General features: G+C 39.0%; 1 protein-coding gene across 1 annotated transcript in view; it reads left to right on the top strand.

Annotated features, from left to right (window-relative positions):
• The window catches only part of SMURF2 (SMAD specific E3 ubiquitin protein ligase 2), a 57,019-nt gene extending 38,115 nt beyond the window's left edge, over nucleotides 1–18,904 (top strand). The window contains exons 6-19 of the mRNA XM_065694106.1: nucleotides 1,266–1,350; nucleotides 2,613–2,696; nucleotides 3,849–4,051; nucleotides 4,252–4,336; nucleotides 6,702–6,860; nucleotides 11,049–11,259; nucleotides 12,688–12,791; nucleotides 13,048–13,162; nucleotides 13,615–13,793; nucleotides 14,237–14,374; nucleotides 14,598–14,718; nucleotides 16,111–16,312; nucleotides 17,777–17,852; nucleotides 18,120–18,904. Of these exons, the coding sequence (XP_065550178.1) occupies nucleotides 1,266–1,350; nucleotides 2,613–2,696; nucleotides 3,849–4,051; nucleotides 4,252–4,336; nucleotides 6,702–6,860; nucleotides 11,049–11,259; nucleotides 12,688–12,791; nucleotides 13,048–13,162; nucleotides 13,615–13,793; nucleotides 14,237–14,374; nucleotides 14,598–14,718; nucleotides 16,111–16,312; nucleotides 17,777–17,852; nucleotides 18,120–18,219 (1,862 nt within the window). The 3' untranslated portion in view covers nucleotides 18,220–18,904. The remainder of the gene's footprint in view (nucleotides 1–1,265; nucleotides 1,351–2,612; nucleotides 2,697–3,848; nucleotides 4,052–4,251; nucleotides 4,337–6,701; nucleotides 6,861–11,048; nucleotides 11,260–12,687; nucleotides 12,792–13,047; nucleotides 13,163–13,614; nucleotides 13,794–14,236; nucleotides 14,375–14,597; nucleotides 14,719–16,110; nucleotides 16,313–17,776; nucleotides 17,853–18,119) is intronic.
• The last annotated feature ends 2,647 nt before the right edge of the window (nucleotides 18,905–21,551 follow it).

Genomic DNA, 21,551 nt, shown 5'->3' with positions numbered 1-21,551 from the left:
GTCTTGCAGCTCTCTTCTGTGCCACCATTTTATTTCTGATGTGGCGGTGCAGAAAAAAATGAGCCCTTACTCATTACAGAATGAAGCCATACACAAATTTTGGTCCTTACATAGCTTTGTAATGTTAATCTTCATGGAAGACCAGGAGTTAATACTGATAAGGAATAAGGCGAACAGGTACTGCAGGACTTCCTGGGTTGCTCTGTTGAAGGCCCAAAATCCAAAGCTTCAAAACATGTTGTTGTCGAACGTTTGGACACTGGCAAAAACTGCCAGTACTACTACAGCTTTTAAACTGTGATCTTAGCAAAAGTTGTGATTGTGTCTAGGTTATGGTCTGTAGGTTTATTTCACTGCATACATAAATAGGACTTGAAGACGGTCATCCAGAGGTGCAGAAATGCCACCCCAAGAAATGTGTGCCATGGCACGTATTTAGCTTTTTAAGCAATCATTTTATTGTTAAAGGCAAAACAGAACATCAGAAAAACCCCAACAAGCCCACAGGGACACAAGTGTCATAAACTATCAGATTGGACACTTGCAAATTATGATACTGGGAACAAAAGCTGCCTAAAATAAAATCTTTGATTTCATAATTGTAGTACAACAGCTTTAGGCATAAATATCCTTCCCAATGGAACATGTAAAAAATAAAAACGGAATTCAAAAAGCAGTAACACAGTTTTGCTAAGGGCAGTAAAGGATTTTCAGGGTGCTGAGAACTGCTTTGTGTGAGAGTTGCATTTGACTTCTTACCATCAGTGTTTCAAAGGAGTCAATAAATCAGATGCGTAGTGCTTCTAGTAGTTAAATTTTGCCTGGTTTTATGTGTGTACATGTGTGTGTTGAATCCCATGTTCACAGAAAATACGTAAGGAGGAGTCAAAACCAGACAGGAATTTCTTTGTTTAGCTCTATTAGCAGTACTCCCGTTAGCAGTGGCAGTATCGCTGTCCCAGTCACCCTGCTGCTGCCAGATGAGTGTCACACTCTATCTCATATAGAGAAAAGTTAATGACAGCATCAGAGAAAACTTCCTTTTTCTGCCTTAACTTGTGTTCATATTCTTGAAGTAAGATGTAGAGAATTACATGTATGAAAACATACACCATGTCTGTGTAACTCTTTAATTTGTGGGAAGGAAAAAATACCCAGAACGTGGCTCAGCTTTGTCCTCCAAGATGTACCATTTCTCTTTCAAATATAACTGCAATTTGCATTCAGATGTCATATAATTAATAATTCTTTTATTATCTTAATAGTAAGTCTTCAGTCCAGAGACCGAATAGGCACAGGAGGACAAGTGGTGGATTGCAGCCGGTTATTCGACAACGATTTACCGGATGGGTAAGCCGACATCACTGTGATGTAAATACAGACACAGCTCATGCAACAGACTGCTGCAGTAGTGAGAAGTCAGTGTACAAATAGGTTAACTTACTTTTATTCTTGTACTCAGAGTTCTGCAGTTTTGGATTTAGGAGCAGGAGATAAGCCAGCTGGGATACACAGGAGCAGTTAATAATACGACCCTTGCATTGTCTCTTCTTGGAAAATGGAAGGTGGCATATATGAGTAAATTCATTAAAAAGATACTTTTCTAAAAAAACATATGTGAAATTATAGAACTGCTAAACTAATATAGTGTTAAATCACAGCAAACTGACTTCCTCCATGCAGTAGTTTTGTAGCAAGGTAGGAGCTTGGTTGCCTTCTACAGTGCCACTTTTTCTTCTGTGCAAATTATAGTGAAGCAAACATGGTTGGAAAAGGCAGTGGAGCCTGAGTTCTTGCTGTATTTACCTGCCAGATGCTGGGTTTAGGATTTTGGTTTGTCCCTGTGAGAGTTAATGACATCATTAACACCTAAACCAGTTTTGTGTATACAGAAAAATGTTCTGTTTTAGGTTCTAGTGCTGTCATCAGCTTTTTCAGAGCAAACACAGACCTTCTGAGTGTGATTCTTGGCAGGTAAAGACAGGAGAAACTGATTTTTCAGATTATGAATTTCGAAATACAAATTACCATCTGAAGTCCTAAACAGCATTCTTTTGTTAATTGGGAGTCTGAAGAAGTCAGAAACACTTTTGACAATGCTTTTAAATTTTCACTTCAGAACATTCCTTGTATAAATATTGCTTACTTATTTGTGTAACTGCAAAACTAGCTGAATAGCCTGATGTAACTTGGAGTGCAAAAGTAATAATAATTAAAAAGTCATGTTATTTGGTGACTTTTTAATGAAAACAAGTATTGCATGAAGATGCTATGAAAGCACGCACTAGATTGGTGGCCAAAAGAGGTTAAATGCATTATTAAATATGATGTTTTCAAGAAGTTTCTTTATGTGGCTGTTGGGATTTAATTAGAATTCAAATAGGTATTGAACACAAAGGTGTGATATTGTTAATGATATGCCTGGTTCCAAGGGAAGAATGTGTAAAATCAATTCTGAGTTAACTTTCAGTTGTTTCCTGTTACCTCGTTCAGCTAACACGATTCATAATAGTGTAAGTCTTCCTGAGTTGGCATTTATGTTGGAAACATTTTGTGCCCTGGTTTCCTGGAAATACCACTCACTGCCTTATCTCTCCATGTCTGAATTCTAGGTGGGAGGAACGGAGGACTGCTTCTGGAAGGATCCAGTATTTAAATCACATTACACGAACAACTCAGTGGGAGCGACCAACGCGGTAAGAAATTGTTTAGGAGACAGTGCATATGATGAAGTTTGTATACTGAGCAGGAGTGCTGAGCACAAGCCGTTCTACGTGGCTCTAACACAGGGGTATTCAGTGTTCCTCTGAGTCACTCCACAAATGCAGTATGCTTTTCTTGTCTAACGTCCTACTCCTTCACTCTGCCTAACTTGAAAGAATTGTTCTGATTAAAATTTTTTCCACCTCAGATACTAGCATCTTTGTTTTCTTGTTGAGCTGCTATGGTAGAACTCTCTTAAGTACAGACATTGAAAGGGATGAGGAGATAAAGAACAGCTGACAGGCATTGTCTATGTACATGCTATGACTGTGTAATCCAGAACTTTTAAAGCTGATTGTTACAGAGCATGTTTTGAAATCATTACAATCACCTTTTATAACTGTAATAACTGTGTTGTGAAGCCGTTCCTTAAACCAGCTTTGCTGTTACCTGAATTGTAGACACTGTCATGGCATATTTTTCAGTCTTCTGCAGACTGTCTGTGCCTGCAGACTGTCTCTTCCATCCTCAATAAATATTATTCCAGTCTCTGTAAGGACGTATTTGACTTAATGTGTACCATTAACACTGCCAGCTCTGATATGTTTTTCAAGTGAGCAAAAGTACTGAACAGCTTTGTAACTTCTTTATCCATATTTTTTGTGGTGTGTTAAAATACCAGTTCTAAGCTCTAGGCATGTTTACAGTAGAGAAACAAATACAAAATACATAATTTGTTTCAGGGGTTTCCTCTGCCTTTGTCAATCCCCCTTTAGCCCCTTTTTAGATCCTTTTGAAAACAGCATTGAGAATACAAAACCACATAATTCAGTATTTCCTCTTGCAGTGGAGCTCTCAAGAGCAACTGTTTTTATCTTGCTTGGCCCTTTTTCACAATCCTTGCATAATAACCTTCCTTAAAAATTAGAAGGAATGACAGGTTTACTAGTTGCTCTGGGATGAACCAGCAAGCACAGAACACAAGCTTTGTGTCCATTGTTGAGTTATCCTGCTTGACAAGTCAGCTGCTCAGTTCTGCCATCCACAAAGACATCCCAAGAGCCCTAAGGTGAAGCTACTGCAGAGTGTCTCTCATGTAACCCCATGTCTAGTCAGCAATACATTGTTCACATTTTTCCCCACAGGCCAGCATGTGAATACTCCAGCCCGGGCAGACCTCTGAGCTGTTTTGCGGATGAGAACACTCCAATTACAGGAACAAACGGTGCGACCTGCGGGCAGTCATCAGATCCCCGGCTGGCAGAGAGGAGAGTCAGGTCACAGAGGCACAGAAACTACATGAGCCGGACACACTTGCACACTCCGCCTGATTTACCTGAAGGATATGGTATGCAAATTAATGTGGTTTTTTAGTTGTGGGTTTCCCAATAAACTGGGAAAATGGGTTATGTCTTCTTGCATGTAAGATCCTTTCGATCCCTTAGTTTGGGAAAAACAGTCTTTGTGAGGTTTTGTATTGCGTTGTTTTTTGGTTTTGGTTTGTTTGGGGTTTTTTTTTGTTCTTATTAATTTCTCTTGATTTCACAGAGCAAAGAACGACTCAGCAAGGTCAGGTCTATTTTCTGCATACTCAGACTGGTGTTAGCACGTGGCATGATCCAAGAGTACCTCGGTAAGAAATAATGGAAGTATCCTTAAAGTGTCAAAACAAAAGAGTTTAAGTAGTACTTTCCTCAGAATTTTCTCTGCCTAATGTTATATTTCTGACTCTTGACCCCTAATATATTACTTTAACAAATTATCAAAATAAATTAGTCTCTTTCTCAGTTCTTCAAGATGTTATTTTAATGCAAAGACGGAAAACGAGTGTAGTTAACTGATTCAAGATCCTGCATATATGAGTTATAACCAAGTCCAGCTTTTAATACAGTGCAAAATAATGAAACAGAAAAAGCAGGATCTGAGCACTTCCAAAACCTTCGATTTATCCAAAATGCTTCAGTGAAAACTGGATTGGTTCTGGTTTTTAATTCAGGCTTTGGAAATTAACAGGACCTAAGAAATCGGCAGCATGTATTTATGAAGAACAAACTTGGTGACAAATAGAGTAGACGTATATGATTGTTTTTGGAGGAGCAGACAAAGGAGAAACCTGGAAAATCTTGCTGATGCCCCTTGTATGTGTAGACACGCTGTTTGTAGTGAACTACAGCCTCATCATTGAATTAGCTTGAGTTTACTTGTTCATGAGAATTATTGTCCCATGATCAGACTACCAAACAAAGTGTTCAAGGCCAGGCTGGATGGGGCTTGGAGCAGCCTGCTGTAGTGGAAGGTGTCCCTGCCTGTGGCAGGGGGTTGGAACTGGATGGGCTTTAAGATCCTTTGCAACCCAAACCAGTCTATGAGTCAATGATACAGTTCTGTTTACATGGTGCCTATGCGTGCATACTGTCCATGATTTTACACACGATTATTTCTAATGTATTTAAAGAAGCATAATGAAAATTATTGTTAGCTTCTGATTGTTCTTTAAAACACCTCAGGAAATCCTATTGAAAATGATTGCCTGCTAAAGTCTGTGGATGACATTGTAAAATAGTGTGTGGAGTTCGAAATTGGCACTTATGAGAACCGTAGCAAGTTTATCAGTTGCTGGTGCTAATTCCCATGGAAATAGTTATCCTAGGAAGGATAAAGTGCCTTATGCACTTCACTGCATTTTCAAATGATTTGTTTGTTTTTATCACTTTTGTGTTACAAGAATATACTTTGCTTTGATGCGTTATCTGTATACGTGAGGGTGTGATCCAGCTAGCCATTGTGCATTAGGAAGCCTAAGACTTGTCTATTATGCAAAGCTAGAAACTAGGTTTCTCTAAAATATATATTTATTTACTTTAAGATCTAATCCTTAAGTTTGTGGTGTACTGGTGTTGTATGAAACCTAAGTTAGCACTGCTGTTAGGTGTGGCAGCAGAAACTTGCACAACTGTGTCTCAGAACAAAATCTGTCTCTTTGCATGAGGATGGAGTTCATGTCATTTCTAAGGAAATTGCATTTTTATGCTAATACACCGCAGTAATTTAATAAAAGTAAGCCCTCCAATTTAGCAACAGTGTGCGTATGGGTAATAGCAGCACAAGTTCAGTCCCAGAGCCTGGTATTTCCATTAGCGGCTTCTCAGCCTTTTGAGTCTCTGCAGATGTGTCTTTTTAAGCCATTCTGTCCCTCAGCTCTTTCCTCCCCTCGACTCTCATGATACTGTGAGATCTGGAGACTTAACATGGGTAAAGAGGACTGTAAAGTATCTCAGGTGTGACTTGCATACGTGAAAAATCATGTACGCAAAAGAACATTTTTGAAGACCAGTGTTTGCTTTCAGTGAACCTCTGGAATGAATCTGCATCTTCCTAATATCAGCGCAATTTTCTTGAGCCCCACTATCCCTGCATTGCTCAGTGCAGAGCTTGAGTCATCCTTCGTCTATTTTAGTTGAAATATTTTGTTAGAGAGCTGTTCGCTTCCCACCAGCGCTTGGGGTTTTGGGGCAAAACCGCCTGTGCCATACACACATATCCCATGCGTAATTCTTCATGGAAAGTATAACTCCTCAGAAGTATAGTTTTGTTTTGTAGGAGTTTATAAAGTGTGATTCAGAGTTCCTTACATGACTAATGTTGTTTTTAAAATGTTTTCTGTCAGAACGGGTGTAGAACTGTAATTCCATTCTGGCAAATAATGGCAAAGGCCTTTATTTTTGTTTTAAGCCTGCATTAATTTAACATCTGAAGTTGGTCTGTAAAAAGGAAGGTTATTTGATAAGAACTTTTCCCCCCATGGCATGTGTTCTGGGGTGTGTGTTTTTTTTCTTTGGTGGGCTTGCACCTTGGGAGTAGAGATTCCAGCTGAACAGATCAAGTTTCTGAAACAATACGTTTTCTCAGACTTCATGGAATTGTTCTGTTACATTTATGCTTGTTTGGCTCCGAGGCCAAATGCTGAGGTATTTTTCATTTTATATTTGTTTTCATAGGGATCTTAGCAACATCAATTGTGAAGAGCTTGGTCCACTGCCTCCTGGATGGGAGATCCGAAATACAGCAACAGGGAGAGTTTATTTTGTTGACCATAACAACAGGACAACGCAGTTTACAGATCCACGGCTATCTGCTAACTTGCATTTAGTCCTAAAGTAAGTTTAAATTCTCCAGCGCATGTTGAGTGTAATAGAGGAGAGAGAGTGACTCTTGAGGGCTGCTGGATTTTAGATCAAGACATATGCTGCCTTTAAATACGTAGTATTTAAAGTATAGTATCGGTGTTCTTTAACAAACTATCGATTTATTCTGTTACATAACAAAGAAGACAGGCTTGATTGTTCTTGGAAGTGGGGGGAACAAATCTCTAGCATCATTTAGGCAGGAATGTGGCTATAGTGATGCTGGAGTTGGGGACAGCAAGTGCAAGAGAGGCAATTTCTTTTCTGTTCTTTATACTTCATATTACTTTCAGCTATGGGGAACTTGTTTTACAAGATGAGGTTGCATTCATTACCCAGTGGTGTGAAATACTGACAAGTTAGGCAAGGGTGAACAAGTACCCAACTGTTCTCCTGGAATAAAGGAGAAATAATTCAGCTCCTACCTGCAGTTTTAGAGTAAGACCAGTTGAGATGTTCTCAGAATAAGACTCCAGTAATTTAACTCTGATACTTAACAAAATGAATAAAATACTTTGCCTTTTGATATCACTTTTTTATACTGCATTTCTAAAAAGGGGAAACTGAAAAGAAATTCTGGCTCTTGTTTTTATTCCCTTGGCACTCATTTCACACTGGGAGATTTTCTCCTAAAAATGGAAACCAAAAAGCAAACAAACATTTCTTTTTGCCTAGACATGGCTATTGCTTTGTCGAGGCTGTTTGGGAGTTTGACTCTATTGTTTCTCCTACTAACACCTTTTAATACTCTTGGGAAACACCTGTAAAGTATTGAGTAGGTGTTAAGTGGGAGAAACAATGAAGAGTTGCTTAGGTAGAAAGCCATGCAGCCCTGGGCAAGGAGTAAGTAGGAGCAATAGTCCTTTTAAGGAAGTGAGTCATTGGGAAGAAAAGCTGAAGGAAATAGTGGGAACACGCACTGAAAAGACAAAACCGCGGAATGGAAAGCAATATCCAGGAGGTCAACATGTTTTTTGTGTAATACGTACAAGCTGGCTAGCCTTTGTCTGCCCAATATACATTTGAACTTAACACCCCAAGAGGAGTGTCTAAATATTGACAAATATGTATTTAGTTTAGATAAATCATAGTTATAAACTGTGTATATTACAGGCCTTAAGTAAGCTCCCCTTGTCCAGACACTTCTAGTTCTTTTGTTTATTATTAGAAATAATAATAATATTTTTAATTTTAAATAAATCGCTGCTAATTTTAGCTGCATTTAGATTGGTAGTTTCAAGTGAACATGATCTTGGAAAAAAAACCTTTCCAGTGGAGGAGCATGTTCATGTTTTTGAAACACAGCAAAGTTCATTAAATTAATTCAGATTTAGATATTTTACCTAAAGAAAAAGTTTAGACCTTCTTAGCTACAACGGTGCAATTCCTAAACTGTAGAAAATTGAGTTAATTTGACTGTATTTCAATAACTGTCCTTCACAGATAGGTTTCTTCTTAAATGGCAGTCGGGTTATACTGGCTAGTTCTATATGTATTGTGGAGGACAAATCCATAGCTAGCTTTGTTATCTGGAAAATCCAATTGGACTTTCAAGTTCCAGAATCACAGAACCATTCCTGCATTTCCTTAAAGTACTGCTAGTGTGCTGAAGATTTGTCCGTCTGTCTTTCATTAGGGAAGGGTTTCAGAAATTCAACCAACAGTGTCATCAGCAAAGCCTGCTTCCTGATAAATCTTTTCTGGTGTCTCTTCTTTTACTGCACCAAACAGGATATGTGAAAGCATCACGCACCACCCCCTTAAGCCCACTTTCTTATTTGTTCTTTCAGAAAGAGAAAACCAGTTTGATTTAGGCCCCTCATTTTGTAAATTACCAGATAAGTTTAGTGTTTTGAGTGGGATGGTGGTTGGGGTTCAAAGGCATAATAAAAAGTTCACTCTCAGTGTTACTGGCTTTTCTATAGATCGGGGTAAAGCAGTTTTTTTCTCCAGCGATGACATTATAGGTTATGAAAACAATCAAATTGTTACCCAGTTCTGTTTAAAATATTAGCCAAGAGTTTGTGATAGGTTTTGATGGTTATGGCACCTGAAAAGTACTTAGCTACTTCCTTAAAGCACTGTGCAGAGTGGAGTGGAATCATTCAGCTGTGAAAACAAACTAAGAAATTAGATTTAATCACTCTTAAGCACTGCAGATAATTTTGCTAATGCTGCACTTGATTATTTTTAGTCTAATATGGAGGAAGGCATTTTATTTTTGTCCTTCTAGTACTGCCCTGTTTAGATTGGTCTCATTTGATGCATAGATCTTAAATTCATCCTCCTTTCAGGGATTACATTTTCTTTAAGCCTGAGCTTTGTGTTTTGAGGACTGTTCCTTTTTTTACCCTCAAAGGTAATATGAACGTGTGCACACTTCAGTATATAGTTCTGACCTTCCCTGGTAGGCATGTGCAGGGACTATTTTCACATGCTCGTTGTGGAATTTGAAAGTTCAGAAGATAAAACAATTATTTTTGCTTTAATTTATATATCAAGTAAATACTTCAAGCAAGTTTTATATTTAAAGCTAATCACAAGTGAAAAGAAATTACCGTGCACGTAGCACAAATGACATAGAGCCCTATTCTGGAACCACATCGAGTGTGTGTCTCTGAATTATTAAAATGACTTCGTTTCTCAGGAATGACTTAAAATAACTGTAGTTTATTGTAAGACCAACGTGGTCAGCTTGCAACTAACGTTAAGCTATCCTTGGTTTGGGCTTGCTTTTAGTTATTTTTTTAAATAACAGAAGCAAACAACAAGACACCATGAAACTAACAACATTGTTTAAGCTAACTTCTGAAGTTCTGCATCCTAGAGCACAGTAATCAAATACGGTTTCTGTACATTATTTCTTCTTTAAAGACCAGGAGTAAAGAGGTATTACTTAATCTTCAGCTTTGAGTTGTTGCTGAGGTGATGTACAGTGTGTGCCATTGCAGGGGTTTCTAAATATTAGGCTTGTAAGACTACTGATAAAGATTTCCTGGTCACCTGGTTTAGTTTCCTTTCAGGGTGGTTTGTGCAAAATTGCTTTAAATAGAAGGCTTGCAAATAAGGGAATAGCTGTTCAGAGCCACAGGCAAACTGGGAACACCCCCACCCCTTTTTAATTTGCCAATTCTGAATGCCCCTGTGGGGAAAGCCTGCTGGAGGTGAGTTTTGGTTGGCCAGGAGAGCTTTCTGGTAGACCTTGTTTCAAAGCAGACAATAGCCTGAAATGTTAAAATACATTAAAACTGTATTTGCTTCCATATTTTTGGTCTTTGTAGAAAAACCAATTTATTAACACTCCACTGGAAAACATTCTCAATTGTAACCTTCCTTATTTATCCAGTAAATTCAGGGTATTCTCGTGTGTTCCACAGGGAGATAATCTCATGGTTTAGGTAAAATACAGCTTTTATCCTGTGGTGTTTGGAAATGCCATACTAAAAAGCTATAAAAATATCCACAAGAAACAACACAAGAGGACATCTCTGCAACACTGTTCGTTTACTTTTCCTGGTCAGAAGCTAGATTTACAAAATCTCTTAGACTTGCTAGTAAAAATACTTGTTTATCTGTGCCAATTAGTTACATGTGGACTCCCACATTCCTGTGGTCCAGACTAGGCCAGGTACAAGGGACAAGGTCCTTGCCAAGCTGCCAGTACAAACATCTTTTTGTAAGCTTACTCTTTTTCAGACAAGCCATTTCAAACAGACTATGGTATTGACTGTAGATTAGAGGCATGGTGTTTGGCAGATCCCTGGATTTTAAAATGGAGGAAGGCAAAACACGCAAAGGAAATATGGAAATGGTATCTGAGAAATTCAGAGTCAGCAGCTTAGTAGTAAAATTGTATGGATAATACCTTATTATACAGTGCTGTAACCTTTTACATACTTTGTAGAGTAGTACTAATAGAAATAACAAACCCTAAAACCAACTTGATAGTTGCCAAGAAAGACAGAAGCGTATATCTTTGGTCAGGGTAAAATCTCTCTGAATTTATTTTTTACTGGGCCCAGATTTTTTTAGTGTAATCACAGGAATAATCGTAGTAAATTGAAAGTAGTTTAGTTACAAAGATCTAGCCTCTAAGAAACATCTGAAGAAAATAGGGGATTTTTGACTTGAATATCTGCAAACAGCTGTGTTTGTTTCTAGCCGCCAGAATCAACTTAAAGATCAGCAGCACCAGCAGCAGCAGCAGGTAGTGTCCCTGTGTCAGCTTCCAGATGAGGCAGAGTGTCTGACTGTGCCGAAGTACAAGCGAGACCTAGTGCAGAAGCTCAAGATCCTAAGGCAAGAGCTGTCACAGCAGCAACCTCAAGCTGGCCATTGTCGTATCGAGGTCTCTAGGGAAGAGATCTTTGAGGTAATGTGAGAATTTGACCCATTTCTTAACTTTGAGGGAAGGGGGATTGTTCATAACCATCTAAAGAAGTCATTCAGTTAGATGAAATCTTGAAGTCTGAAGTTAACGCTGGAGTTTTACCAGTGACGAACGGGAAGAGGAAGAGCTTTCCCTGTGGCTGGAAATGTGACTGTGTCAGGACTGAGGAATGAGTTCAAGCACTTCATGTATTTGAAGATACTGTCTCACTTCTTCCTAGAATAGAAGAACACTAATGTCTGTTACAGAGGGACTGTTGCAAACGGGAAACCAAACAATTATTAATGATCTTTGATCTATTGTAATTTAAGTAAAATTACAGTTGAATAGCAGTCATCTTTGGAGTTTGGATTACTTGGCATCTGTCTCAATTCTGGTTGATTGTTTTAAATTAATCCCCCTAAATCAGACCAATTTTACGCATTTTCTAGGCTTCTGAATGCCAGGGATGTCCACAGTGGGATATCTGCATTTTATTTGGTGTCATTATTCAGCAGAATAATTCTGCTGAATTGATTGAACGCAGTTATAATACATTGGCTCTTTCTGGAGAACAGTTTGTCCTCTTGAGAACTTTATCACCCATCCCACCCATCCCTGTTGCTTTTTCACCCCACCCACAAACCAGATAGTCCCGCTGTGTTGTCACACTTTTTCCAGCCAAGAAAGATTTGTGTTGGTCTTGCCTTTGGAGGCAGTCAAATCAGTTCATAATCAGCTAAAGAAAAGAGAGGAAAGGCTGCTCTACAGCAGTGAAAATCATTATGTTCTTGTTCTGAAAACTGAATTGAGTACATTGGGCCCCCAGCACACCTACCTCTTCTGTTCTGCAAAGCCAGAGACTGGGGCACCAACACTAAACATAAATGAAAAGTAACATATTTTGTTTAATTCCATTTTAAAAATTAGCATTTGTTTTGCCTCTTTCAGCTTTCTCTTTGTGTTTTGGTAAAGTTTTACTGATGGAGGAATAATTCTGTAGACTTAACTGGGGTGACATTGATGTCTCTGTTCTAAAGATGCTTCTTGAAGGTTTGCACATGGGTTATACCCAGAGTAGTAGCTCCACTGTTGGCTTTTCTGATGGCAAAACAAAAGTTTACTGACCCAGATTTTAACTTCTTGGAAGTTATGTGAGAATGAAGGAGCAGGTTCTGATCACTGTGCACCTCTGGAAATTTAACAGGAGGTGCTTCTACTCATGCACTCATCAGTTTTATTTGACAAGTTTTATCACAGTTGTAGAAATCTAAGTAGCAGTCTGTGGTTTGAGAAACTGGTTAGTGTCTTGGAAAATAGTATCCTCTTTAACAGTATCCAACTCAGAGTCTGAGACTCCATTTCTAATAAACAACAGTAGTTTCTTGTCTGTAAATAGAAGCTAATAAAATGAATGCTATGTGCTTACAGGAATCCTACAGGCAAGTCATGAAGATGAGGCCAAAAGACCTGTGGAAACGATTAATGATAAAGTTTCGTGGGGAGGAAGGCCTTGATTATGGAGGTGTTGCCAGGTAAACAGTCAGTCCTCTGTCTCTTCCCCTGCACCCCAAACCCTCCAACTGTACCCCATGCTTTAAATCCTAAACCAGCCTTGTATGAGCAAGTAAAAATAATTCAGGTTTCAGTCTGACCTCGGCATGTTCAGGGAGAACTTCCTCCACATTTATGTGTAACAGTAAGATAAGAAAAACCATACGGTTTTGAAAAAAACTCAGTGTAAGAATGTGTTTGCAGAAAGTACACAATAAATTGTTTTGTTTCCTTCAGGGAGTGGCTCTACCTATTGTCACATGAAATGTTGAATCCATATTATGGTCTCTTCCAATACTCCCGAGATGATATCTATACGCTACAAATCAACCCGGACTCTGCAGTCAACCCGGTACGACTGGTAACATGAGTTCTGTAATGATCATTTTATGACTAGAAATTCGATACATCTGGAGAGTGTTCTAGGCTTAGGAACCCAGTCTCACATTAGTATTGCTAGAGACTGAATTTGTGCAAGAATATGATAATTTCTATTTAATACTGATCAAAGAAACTTCTGAAATGTGTTATTAATTTTCTGTAAGATGTCAGTTTATGTTTCCTTTGGGAGAAATTAAGCTTATTTTGATCCTTCTTCTTTGATTCTGGACTGGAAGCATTATCTTCAATGGGTGCATAAAACCAAACAAACCAAAAAGCTCTGGGTATGTTTTCTTGGTTGGTTGGTGGGGTGTTTTCTTCTTTTTTGTCTTTTCTTTGTATTGAAATTACATTTCATATTCAGCAGCTATAATCTGGAGATCTTATTTAGCTGAATGGCTCAGTTTCTTCTTTCTGTTCTAGGAACACTTATCCTATTTCCATTTTGTTGGACGGATCATGGGGATGGCTGTGTTTCATGGACACTATATCGACGGGGGCTTCACGTTGCCTTTCTATAAACAGTTGCTAGGGAAGCCAATTACTTTGGATGACATGGAATTGGTTGACCCTGATCTTCATAACAGCTTAGTCTGGATACTGTATGTACTATCTGTTGTGTCCTACAGTGTTAGAGTTGTATCTTGGTTAACATGGGATAATGTTCCTAAATCTACTTGAAAAGAAATTGAGTGTTTTGTCATCTCCTGCTCAGGCAGATTTAAGAAACATATTTCTTGCACAATTCAGCTTAAGGCTTAACATGCTCAAGGCTTTTGGGGGCACAGAGGGGAGTTAATAAATTTTATTTTATTAATTTTGGCTATTATTAACAGTAAAACATTATTAAAATATAAATTTGAAACTTTGATACTGGTTTAAAGAATATACCGTAGTGAAAATGTATGTTCACCTTTTGCTTCCAAGCAGTAATTTGAAATGCTATTGAAAAAACTAAGTTGTGATGTCCGACAGGTAAATTATGGCTGTAATATGTTTGCAGAATATGTTTTCACTGAGTCATTTGCTTATTTCTATCCACCAGTGAGAATGATATCACAGGAGTCTTGGACCATACATTTTGTGTAGAACACAATGCATATGGGGAAATTATTCAACATGAACTGAAACCCAATGGCAAAAGCATCCCTGTGACAGAGGACAACAAAAAGGAATATGTCAGGTACGTTTTTGTCTTTCCCAAAGTTTTTTATGTTTTATCTATTTTGAACTTTTACTTATTTGAAGTAATGGACAGTTTCTGGTTGGTTGTTTTCTAAGTGGTGGTGCAGGGGTGGTGGTTGGTTTATTCCTGTCAGCAAGGCCATTTTTGGGGGCTGGATAAATTGTTGGGTTTATTGTATTTGAACGTGTTTCTCACAAAACCACTTTGCTCTTGCTTGCAGGCTTTATGTAAACTGGCGTTTTTTACGAGGAATTGAAGCTCAGTTTCTGGCTCTACAGAAGGGATTTAATGAAGTAATCCCACAACATCTGCTGAAGACATTTGATGAGAAGGAGTTAGAGGTCAGTCCACTAATGTTACGTTATGTCGTCAAGTGTAACAATAAAAGCCTGAGGCATTCTTCAGAGACTGAGTAACATGCAGAGTTGGGTCCCCAGTGCTTTAGGGGGCTGCAGGTGCGCTGTTGCAAGACATACAATTAGCGTAAGAGGTTACCAGGTCAGGCCATCACTGAGCCTGAGCGTGCTTTCCACTGCAAGCTGTGAGGGTGTTTCTCAAGGTGACATTTCATAGCAACTGCAGAAGTGATAGGAGAGGAGACCCTCTCGTGTCCCTGGAAACCCAGCTGAACCTGCAGAGAAGCGTCAGCAGTGACCTCCGGGAGTGCTGCTCCAGCAGAGGTGGTGGATGTGTTTCTCAGTGCAGTTTCACGATGCTAAATTCAGTGCTGCCAGGAAAATAATCTGTCAGTGCCTTCCGCCTCCCACTGCTTGCTCCCAGCCCTTCCAGCACTCTGCACTGCCTCTCCTGTCAGGCGGCTCTGTGGTTTTGCAGAGCTGAGTTATGCCAGACTAAATTTGCCCTGTAAATACAGCAAGAGGAAAGGTGCTGTCTGGTGCTGTCACTGACAAATGTGCTACATCGTGTCAAGATCCAAAGCATCCAAACAATATCCTCCGAAGGCAAATCCTAGACTTGTTAACATGGAAATCTGATATATAGTCTGTTAGCTGTGGGGCTGAGGCATTTGCCATATAAAATGCCCACAAAATAAATTATTCAGGCTTTCTTCTGCACTAGAATGGCAGTGATTGCTCTTCTTTTATTCTTGATATTCTCATTCAAATACAGTGAACCAGCCATACTGTTAACCCAGAATCATTTTGCAGATGCAGAATAAGAAAGGGGAAGGTCCAATGTTCTTAGTCATGAGAAAATGTCTTCATAATCACATCCCTGTTTGAGCTTGAACTGATCCATTGTGGATTTCCATTTTAGAAGTGTTGAAAGCTCTTCATCAGGAAAGAAATGATTTGTATTAAGTGTATGGTATGACAAGAACAAGATTACTTTTGGGGTTGGACCAGCCAAACCGTGCCCTTAGCTATGCTCCAGAAAGAAATACTGAGTTCAAATGGGAATTATGCATGCACTTTCACACTCGAGTAGAATCAGCGCTTCTTATTTGATTGACAGGTCAAGACATTTTCATATAAAGCTTATGAAATTGATTGTTAAATTTTAATTGAGGCCATTTGAAAAAATCATTTTTTACAAAGGTAAGATTAAAATTAAAAAGTTATATTCCAGCATTGCTTAAGATTAGTGAGAGGTTATAATTTGCCTTTGGTAGAAAATCTGTTGATGTTTCAAAATGCATCATTTGGCAAACTCCAAAAACCAGTTTTACATTGATCAATGATGAAATATTTGATTATATTTTAAACTTCCAGCTCATCATTTGTGGACTGGGAAAAATCGATGTTAATGACTGGAAGGCAAATACCAGGTTAAAACACTGTACCCCAGACAGCAACATCGTGAAATGGTTCTGGAAAGCTGTGGAGTTCTTTGATGAAGAGAGGAGAGCGCGACTGCTCCAGTTTGTGACTGGCTCATCCCGAGTGCCTCTGCAAGGCTTCAAGGCACTACAAGGTAACTGCTCCGGAAGCAACTGCAAATGCCTGTACTTGGAGGGAGCAGTAGGACACATCCCAGCAACATCAGCTGCAAAAGAGGCTGGCTGGCTTTTTAAGGGTGATTTTTAATGGTCTGGTGAATAACAATCACAAATAGTGGGGTTTGTGTGTGTGTTATCACCTTGTCGTTCAGCTGTTAATGGCTCTTTAATTTCAATTATGCACTACCTTCTCTGGCAGGAAATTCTGATCAGTGGAGATCTGGGTGCTGTTCTCCTTCTGTTTTTTTCTAGAAGCCTGGTTTTTAATTCCAGTCTTTCACAAGTCCTTGTCACCCGTACAGCTCTGGGACCAGAACGCACCAACATGCAGAGTTCTTGGGATTCTGGCAGCAGAGGCACTTCAATGCTGACTGCTTTTGTTGTAAGAGATGTAACCAAGGGCAGCCCAGGCATCAGAAGCAGTCACCTTAGTTACTTACCTGGCTTCTGAACTTCCTGTGTGTCTCTGTTGTAGCAGCTCTTCTGTAACCCATGCTGCTCTGTTAACACTATAGTTACCCTGTTTCACCCTCTCACAAGGTGAGAGAAAACGGGCCAGGGGAAACATTGATCGTAACCCAAAAGAGTCCATCAGAACACAGATACTATGGTAACTGCAACACGCAAAACCCAGTTGCTCTAGAAATCTGTTTCCTCTTCATAATCCCTTCATTATCAGATAGAAGCCCTCATTTTCTATCTCCTCTGTCCTGAGCTCTAAAATGTTCAGGAGCATTGGAAGCTTAGGAATGTTGAGGTTTTTAAGCAAAGTGGGGTACTTGAAGTGATAAGTGTTTGGACTTGTGTCAAACTGTATACCTGTTTACCCTTGTCAGAACAGTTACAAGTAATATTAACCCTGCTATTGATGTGTGTGCTGTTTACTGTGTGGAGTGAGCTCCTTGGAGAAGGGTAATTGAAGTAATACCAGTTTAACATCATCTGACCTGTAAGTTTGGATATGGCTTTTCTAGTATAACATATTTCTGTGGGCAAACAAAGCCTGAACACAAAAGTTGTCAAAGTTGGTACTGGGACTCCTTTATGGAATTTGAATGGAACTGGCCGCTCCTCAAGAGCTGTTGTAAAATGGGGACAGATACAGCTCCATACATTTTCTTCTCAAGGAAGGGTGAGAGAAGCTAAATGGAAAGCTGTTAGAATTACATAGTGCACTGAGTAAACCAGGTGTTTTATTCCTCCTTATCAGTGCTTTGTTGTTGTTTCTCTTTGCAGTAGCTGCATGGTTACTGTGGGTGGGTGGAGGGGAGGAATCTGTGATAAACATGGCAAGTTTAAGGGGTTTTCCTGCCTGTTTATGATTCCAGTTTGTAGGTTCTCTTTTTTTTGTGGTTCTAGTTACTTTGATGCTGCACTGCAGCAAAGACATTTCATATTCTGCAACACGGCAGCAGTAGAGCTCTTTTCTGGATTTGCAGGTGCTGCAGGCCCACGACTGTTCACAATACATCAGATTGATGCCAGCACTAACAATCTGCCGAAAGCTCACACCTGGTAAGACTTTTTCAAGGCTCTCTTGTGATCTGTAGATTAAGGCCAGTTTGCTGTCTCCATGAATTTCTTTCCTCCCCTCTTTTTCTGACATAATAAATGCTCTCCATTAGAGTAGTAAAGATGTGAAAAGCAGAGATTGCTTTTATTTAGATGAAGCTCTGTTGGCCTTGCTAAGTACTGCTTTGCCATCGCTTCCAGTGTAACAGGACTTTCTAGGTGATGCTTTAAGTTCCCAGCAGCTGAACCTTTCCTGCTGTCTCTCCACAGCTTTAACCGAATAGACATTCCTCCTTACGAAAGCTACGACAAGCTGTACGAGAAGCTGCTAACTGCCATTGAAGAAACATGTGGGTTCGCTGTGGAATGACCCTTCCCAGCCTTACCTGAGACTCTATTTATACTCCTGTCAGCCAGAAAGCCCTTCCCTCAGCCAAGACTCAAGAAATGCTTGAAATACAGGAAAACTTTCCCTTTTCTACACTCGGACACTGGGAGGGAAAGGACAACTTTGGAATTTTTGTGTTTATTTTTAATTTTTTTGGGTTTTTTTTATTCAAGAAAATAGGTTCTGTGGTTCCTGCCATAGGATCATTCAGCTGCTATTAAAAACTAATATCTTGAACATACAGAATGCTGACTTTTCCTACATTTCAACAGTTAAGCAGTATTCTATACTTAAAGACTACTACTATTTTTGTAAAAGGTAATCTATTATATTTGCCTACCTGATTTCTATTCTCAGATACCAAGACAAAACTTCAGCAGTCGGTACAAGTCACGTTTCAGCCTGTTTTAAATATATGATACTGAACAGCATCTATACCTGCTATTTTTGGAGAAAAAACCCTATTTTGGATTATTCTAACTTTGCATAAAATTGGCTGAAAGAATCATTACTCTTTTTAATTAAAGCCACTTACATGTTAACTGCATTTTCTTATAGTAAAACCATTATATCCTGCAATGTAAATTCAACGTAAATGTTACCACAGGGGGCTTTTTTATATTTTTCAAGCATGAATTACAAATATGATGTTTTGGGGTCCTATTTATATCACTTGTCAGATTCCTTAAACAAAGTTTCTAGTGTGAGTGACACATGCTGGATCTGGTGCAGCCCTTGTGTTGCCATGTGGGATAGACCTTTTTTAATGAACAGTAGATGTTTTGATTTTTTTAAACCAGCATTTTTCTAACAAGTCTGTCAAGAAGAGTTTTTTTGTTGCGTTTGACTTTAAACACTGCGTTTTTCAACTTAAAGCATGCTGATGAGGTGGCATTTGACAGCAGGAGCCTGTCAGCAGTTCGCTTCAGAACCCATCCTGTCCAGTCAACCAAAGTTTGTTTGAATGCAGCCAAATCGCATTATATATTTGTTGATGCTAAAGATTTATCAGGTAAAACATGTTGTAATCTTTGTCCAGCTGCTCATGACACATGGGTTTAAGTTACAACTAAGGAAAAATGGTGTTTTAACTGAAATATATGTAATGTGCTTCAGAAAATGAGGTTTTAAAAGCACATAATTTATTGATTGTAGGGATGGAAGTAAGTATATATATGAATTATAACATGGGTTGATCTCTTCAAAGGGGAATAAAATGCACTACCAGTAGAGGGAACTGAACTTTGAAGTTAGTGTGGAAATTCTCAGTTAAGATGTGTATGATCTGCTCATGGTGTGTAGATAAATCAGTCTGCTTAAGAGATGGTGGCATTCTCCTCTCAGCGGTGCGAATATCTGGAGTAAGTAGCGTGGTTTTTTTTCCCAGTCAGTGTTGTGTTTTTGTAACTTAGGTTACAGTTAATCATCAGACCTGCACTATTTTTACACTGCCAATGAGAAGAAAGTCGAGGGTATTGAAAATGCTGAAAGAACGGGATGTAAACAGCTGTTCCATTTTTGCAGTGGAAGTCACACAGTGAACTGGCTAATTTCTGTCTGTTCTATGGAGCTTGAACTTAATTTTGTTCTGCCAAATCTGACTGCCACAGTGAGTAAACTACTACTGGATGTTGTGCATTAGAATAGCAGGCAATGGACTGCTTTTGTAGAACTGTAGTAAGAGCCAAATCCACATGTTCATTTGATTATTTTATATTTTGTTTTATACAGCTGTTGCTGGAAGGTTTGTTCTAAGAGACTTGCTTCCCATTTGGGGCTGGCTGCAGAGAGGAGGCTGCTTAGGGATGCAGACAGAAAGCCAAGAAACTTGTTTTGACAGCCAGGTTTGAAATACATCAGACCCCTTTTTATCTTCAAGGGACTCTTGCACTCATGTAAAATGGCTCGTACTTCGGCACCTACAGCTGGGGTCCCTTCAGGCAACGCTGTCACTAGAGAAGCTACATCTTCGGGGTTGCCTGGGAGAGAAAGGAGGTTGTTGTGCAGCATGTTCCTTACTCGGAACTGCTGCTGGTGGTTGGGGACCACTGCTTTAGACACTCCCATCATCTTTACCCACCTCCCAGGAAGCTGCTCCTCATCAGCCTGCTTAGGCTGGTAAATGTGTTGTGAATGACTGGTTATGGCCACCCTTATGTCATAAAAGCATTTGTGAGGAGGGAGGAGATGAGCTCTGCAGAATATGGACTCTAGACCAGCTGATGGACACCATTCCCTTTCACAGCAGCCTTAGCAGTACATCTGTCTGTTCTACCAAACGTTTTGGTTTGGTGTAGGGAATTATTTTTAACTGCCACAGATAAATATTGTAAATTTAATATATTACAAGCAAAGCTAGACAAATCTACATTTGACTTCCATAGCTGACAGATGAGGATGAACATACCAAGTGTTTTGAGTGCCTTTCTACCTTCATAATAACTTGAGAGCTTTAACTAAAGCACCTCATCACCTAGTCAGATGTTTATCTGAAAACGTTCAAGAGCTGAACATCCTTTGCAAAATTTATTTTAAGGTCATGTCAGCTAGTTTCCCCTCAAAAAGGTGCTAAGCCTAATACAGCGTTTTAACCTTGGACTTTCACCCCATGATTAATGTGAATATTTATTTCAATGTGTCCCTCTTACTGGGTTTTACTTTATCCAGTCTTTAGTTGTTTTAAAGAGATGTCACATCATGGTTTTATGCTGTTGCTTTTCATGATGAATGTTTAATTATGAACAGTGACTTTTGTAGATTTCAAATATACAGTTACACAGGTGAGTTTCAGAGGATTTAATTTCTCGGTGTAAAGAGTTTTGTAATGGTGCTTTGTACAGTATGTATTCTAATCTTTTTTTTTTTTGCACATAGTTTCAGTTTCCCTGAACTGATTTTATTTGTACCAAATTTTTGCGTTGTACTAAAGTCCAGAGCACACAACCTGTTTTTGAATCCTTGTTCTACAACACTACATCTGTATTCAACTTCTGGTGCGTTTAAACTGGCTGCATTGATGGAAGTAAAGCTTTGCTTCTATATCATAAGTATGCATCATACAGCTAAATGTAGCATGCTCTGACTGCTTCAGATTTTAAACAGCACCATATAGTTAACAGGTGCCATTTGTTGTACTTTATATAGTAGGTTTCTGGCTCTGCCTCATCCTCAGAGCTTTGTCTGTAGTTGTAATTAGTTTATACAAGTGTAATTACTCCTCCACAAACTGACAGTTCTTAGTTTATCATTTCCACTGTATTTATTACAGAGTGTTTTAGCATTGGTATAATTGTATTTTCACCCAGCTGTTACAT

The sequence above is a fragment of the Lathamus discolor genome, chromosome 13 (genome assembly GCF_037157495.1).
Source record: "Lathamus discolor isolate bLatDis1 chromosome 13, bLatDis1.hap1, whole genome shotgun sequence".
In the NCBI taxonomy this organism is placed as follows: Eukaryota; Metazoa; Chordata; class Aves; order Psittaciformes; family Psittacidae; genus Lathamus; species Lathamus discolor.
This window is presented reverse-complemented; position numbering and strand designations above follow the sequence as displayed.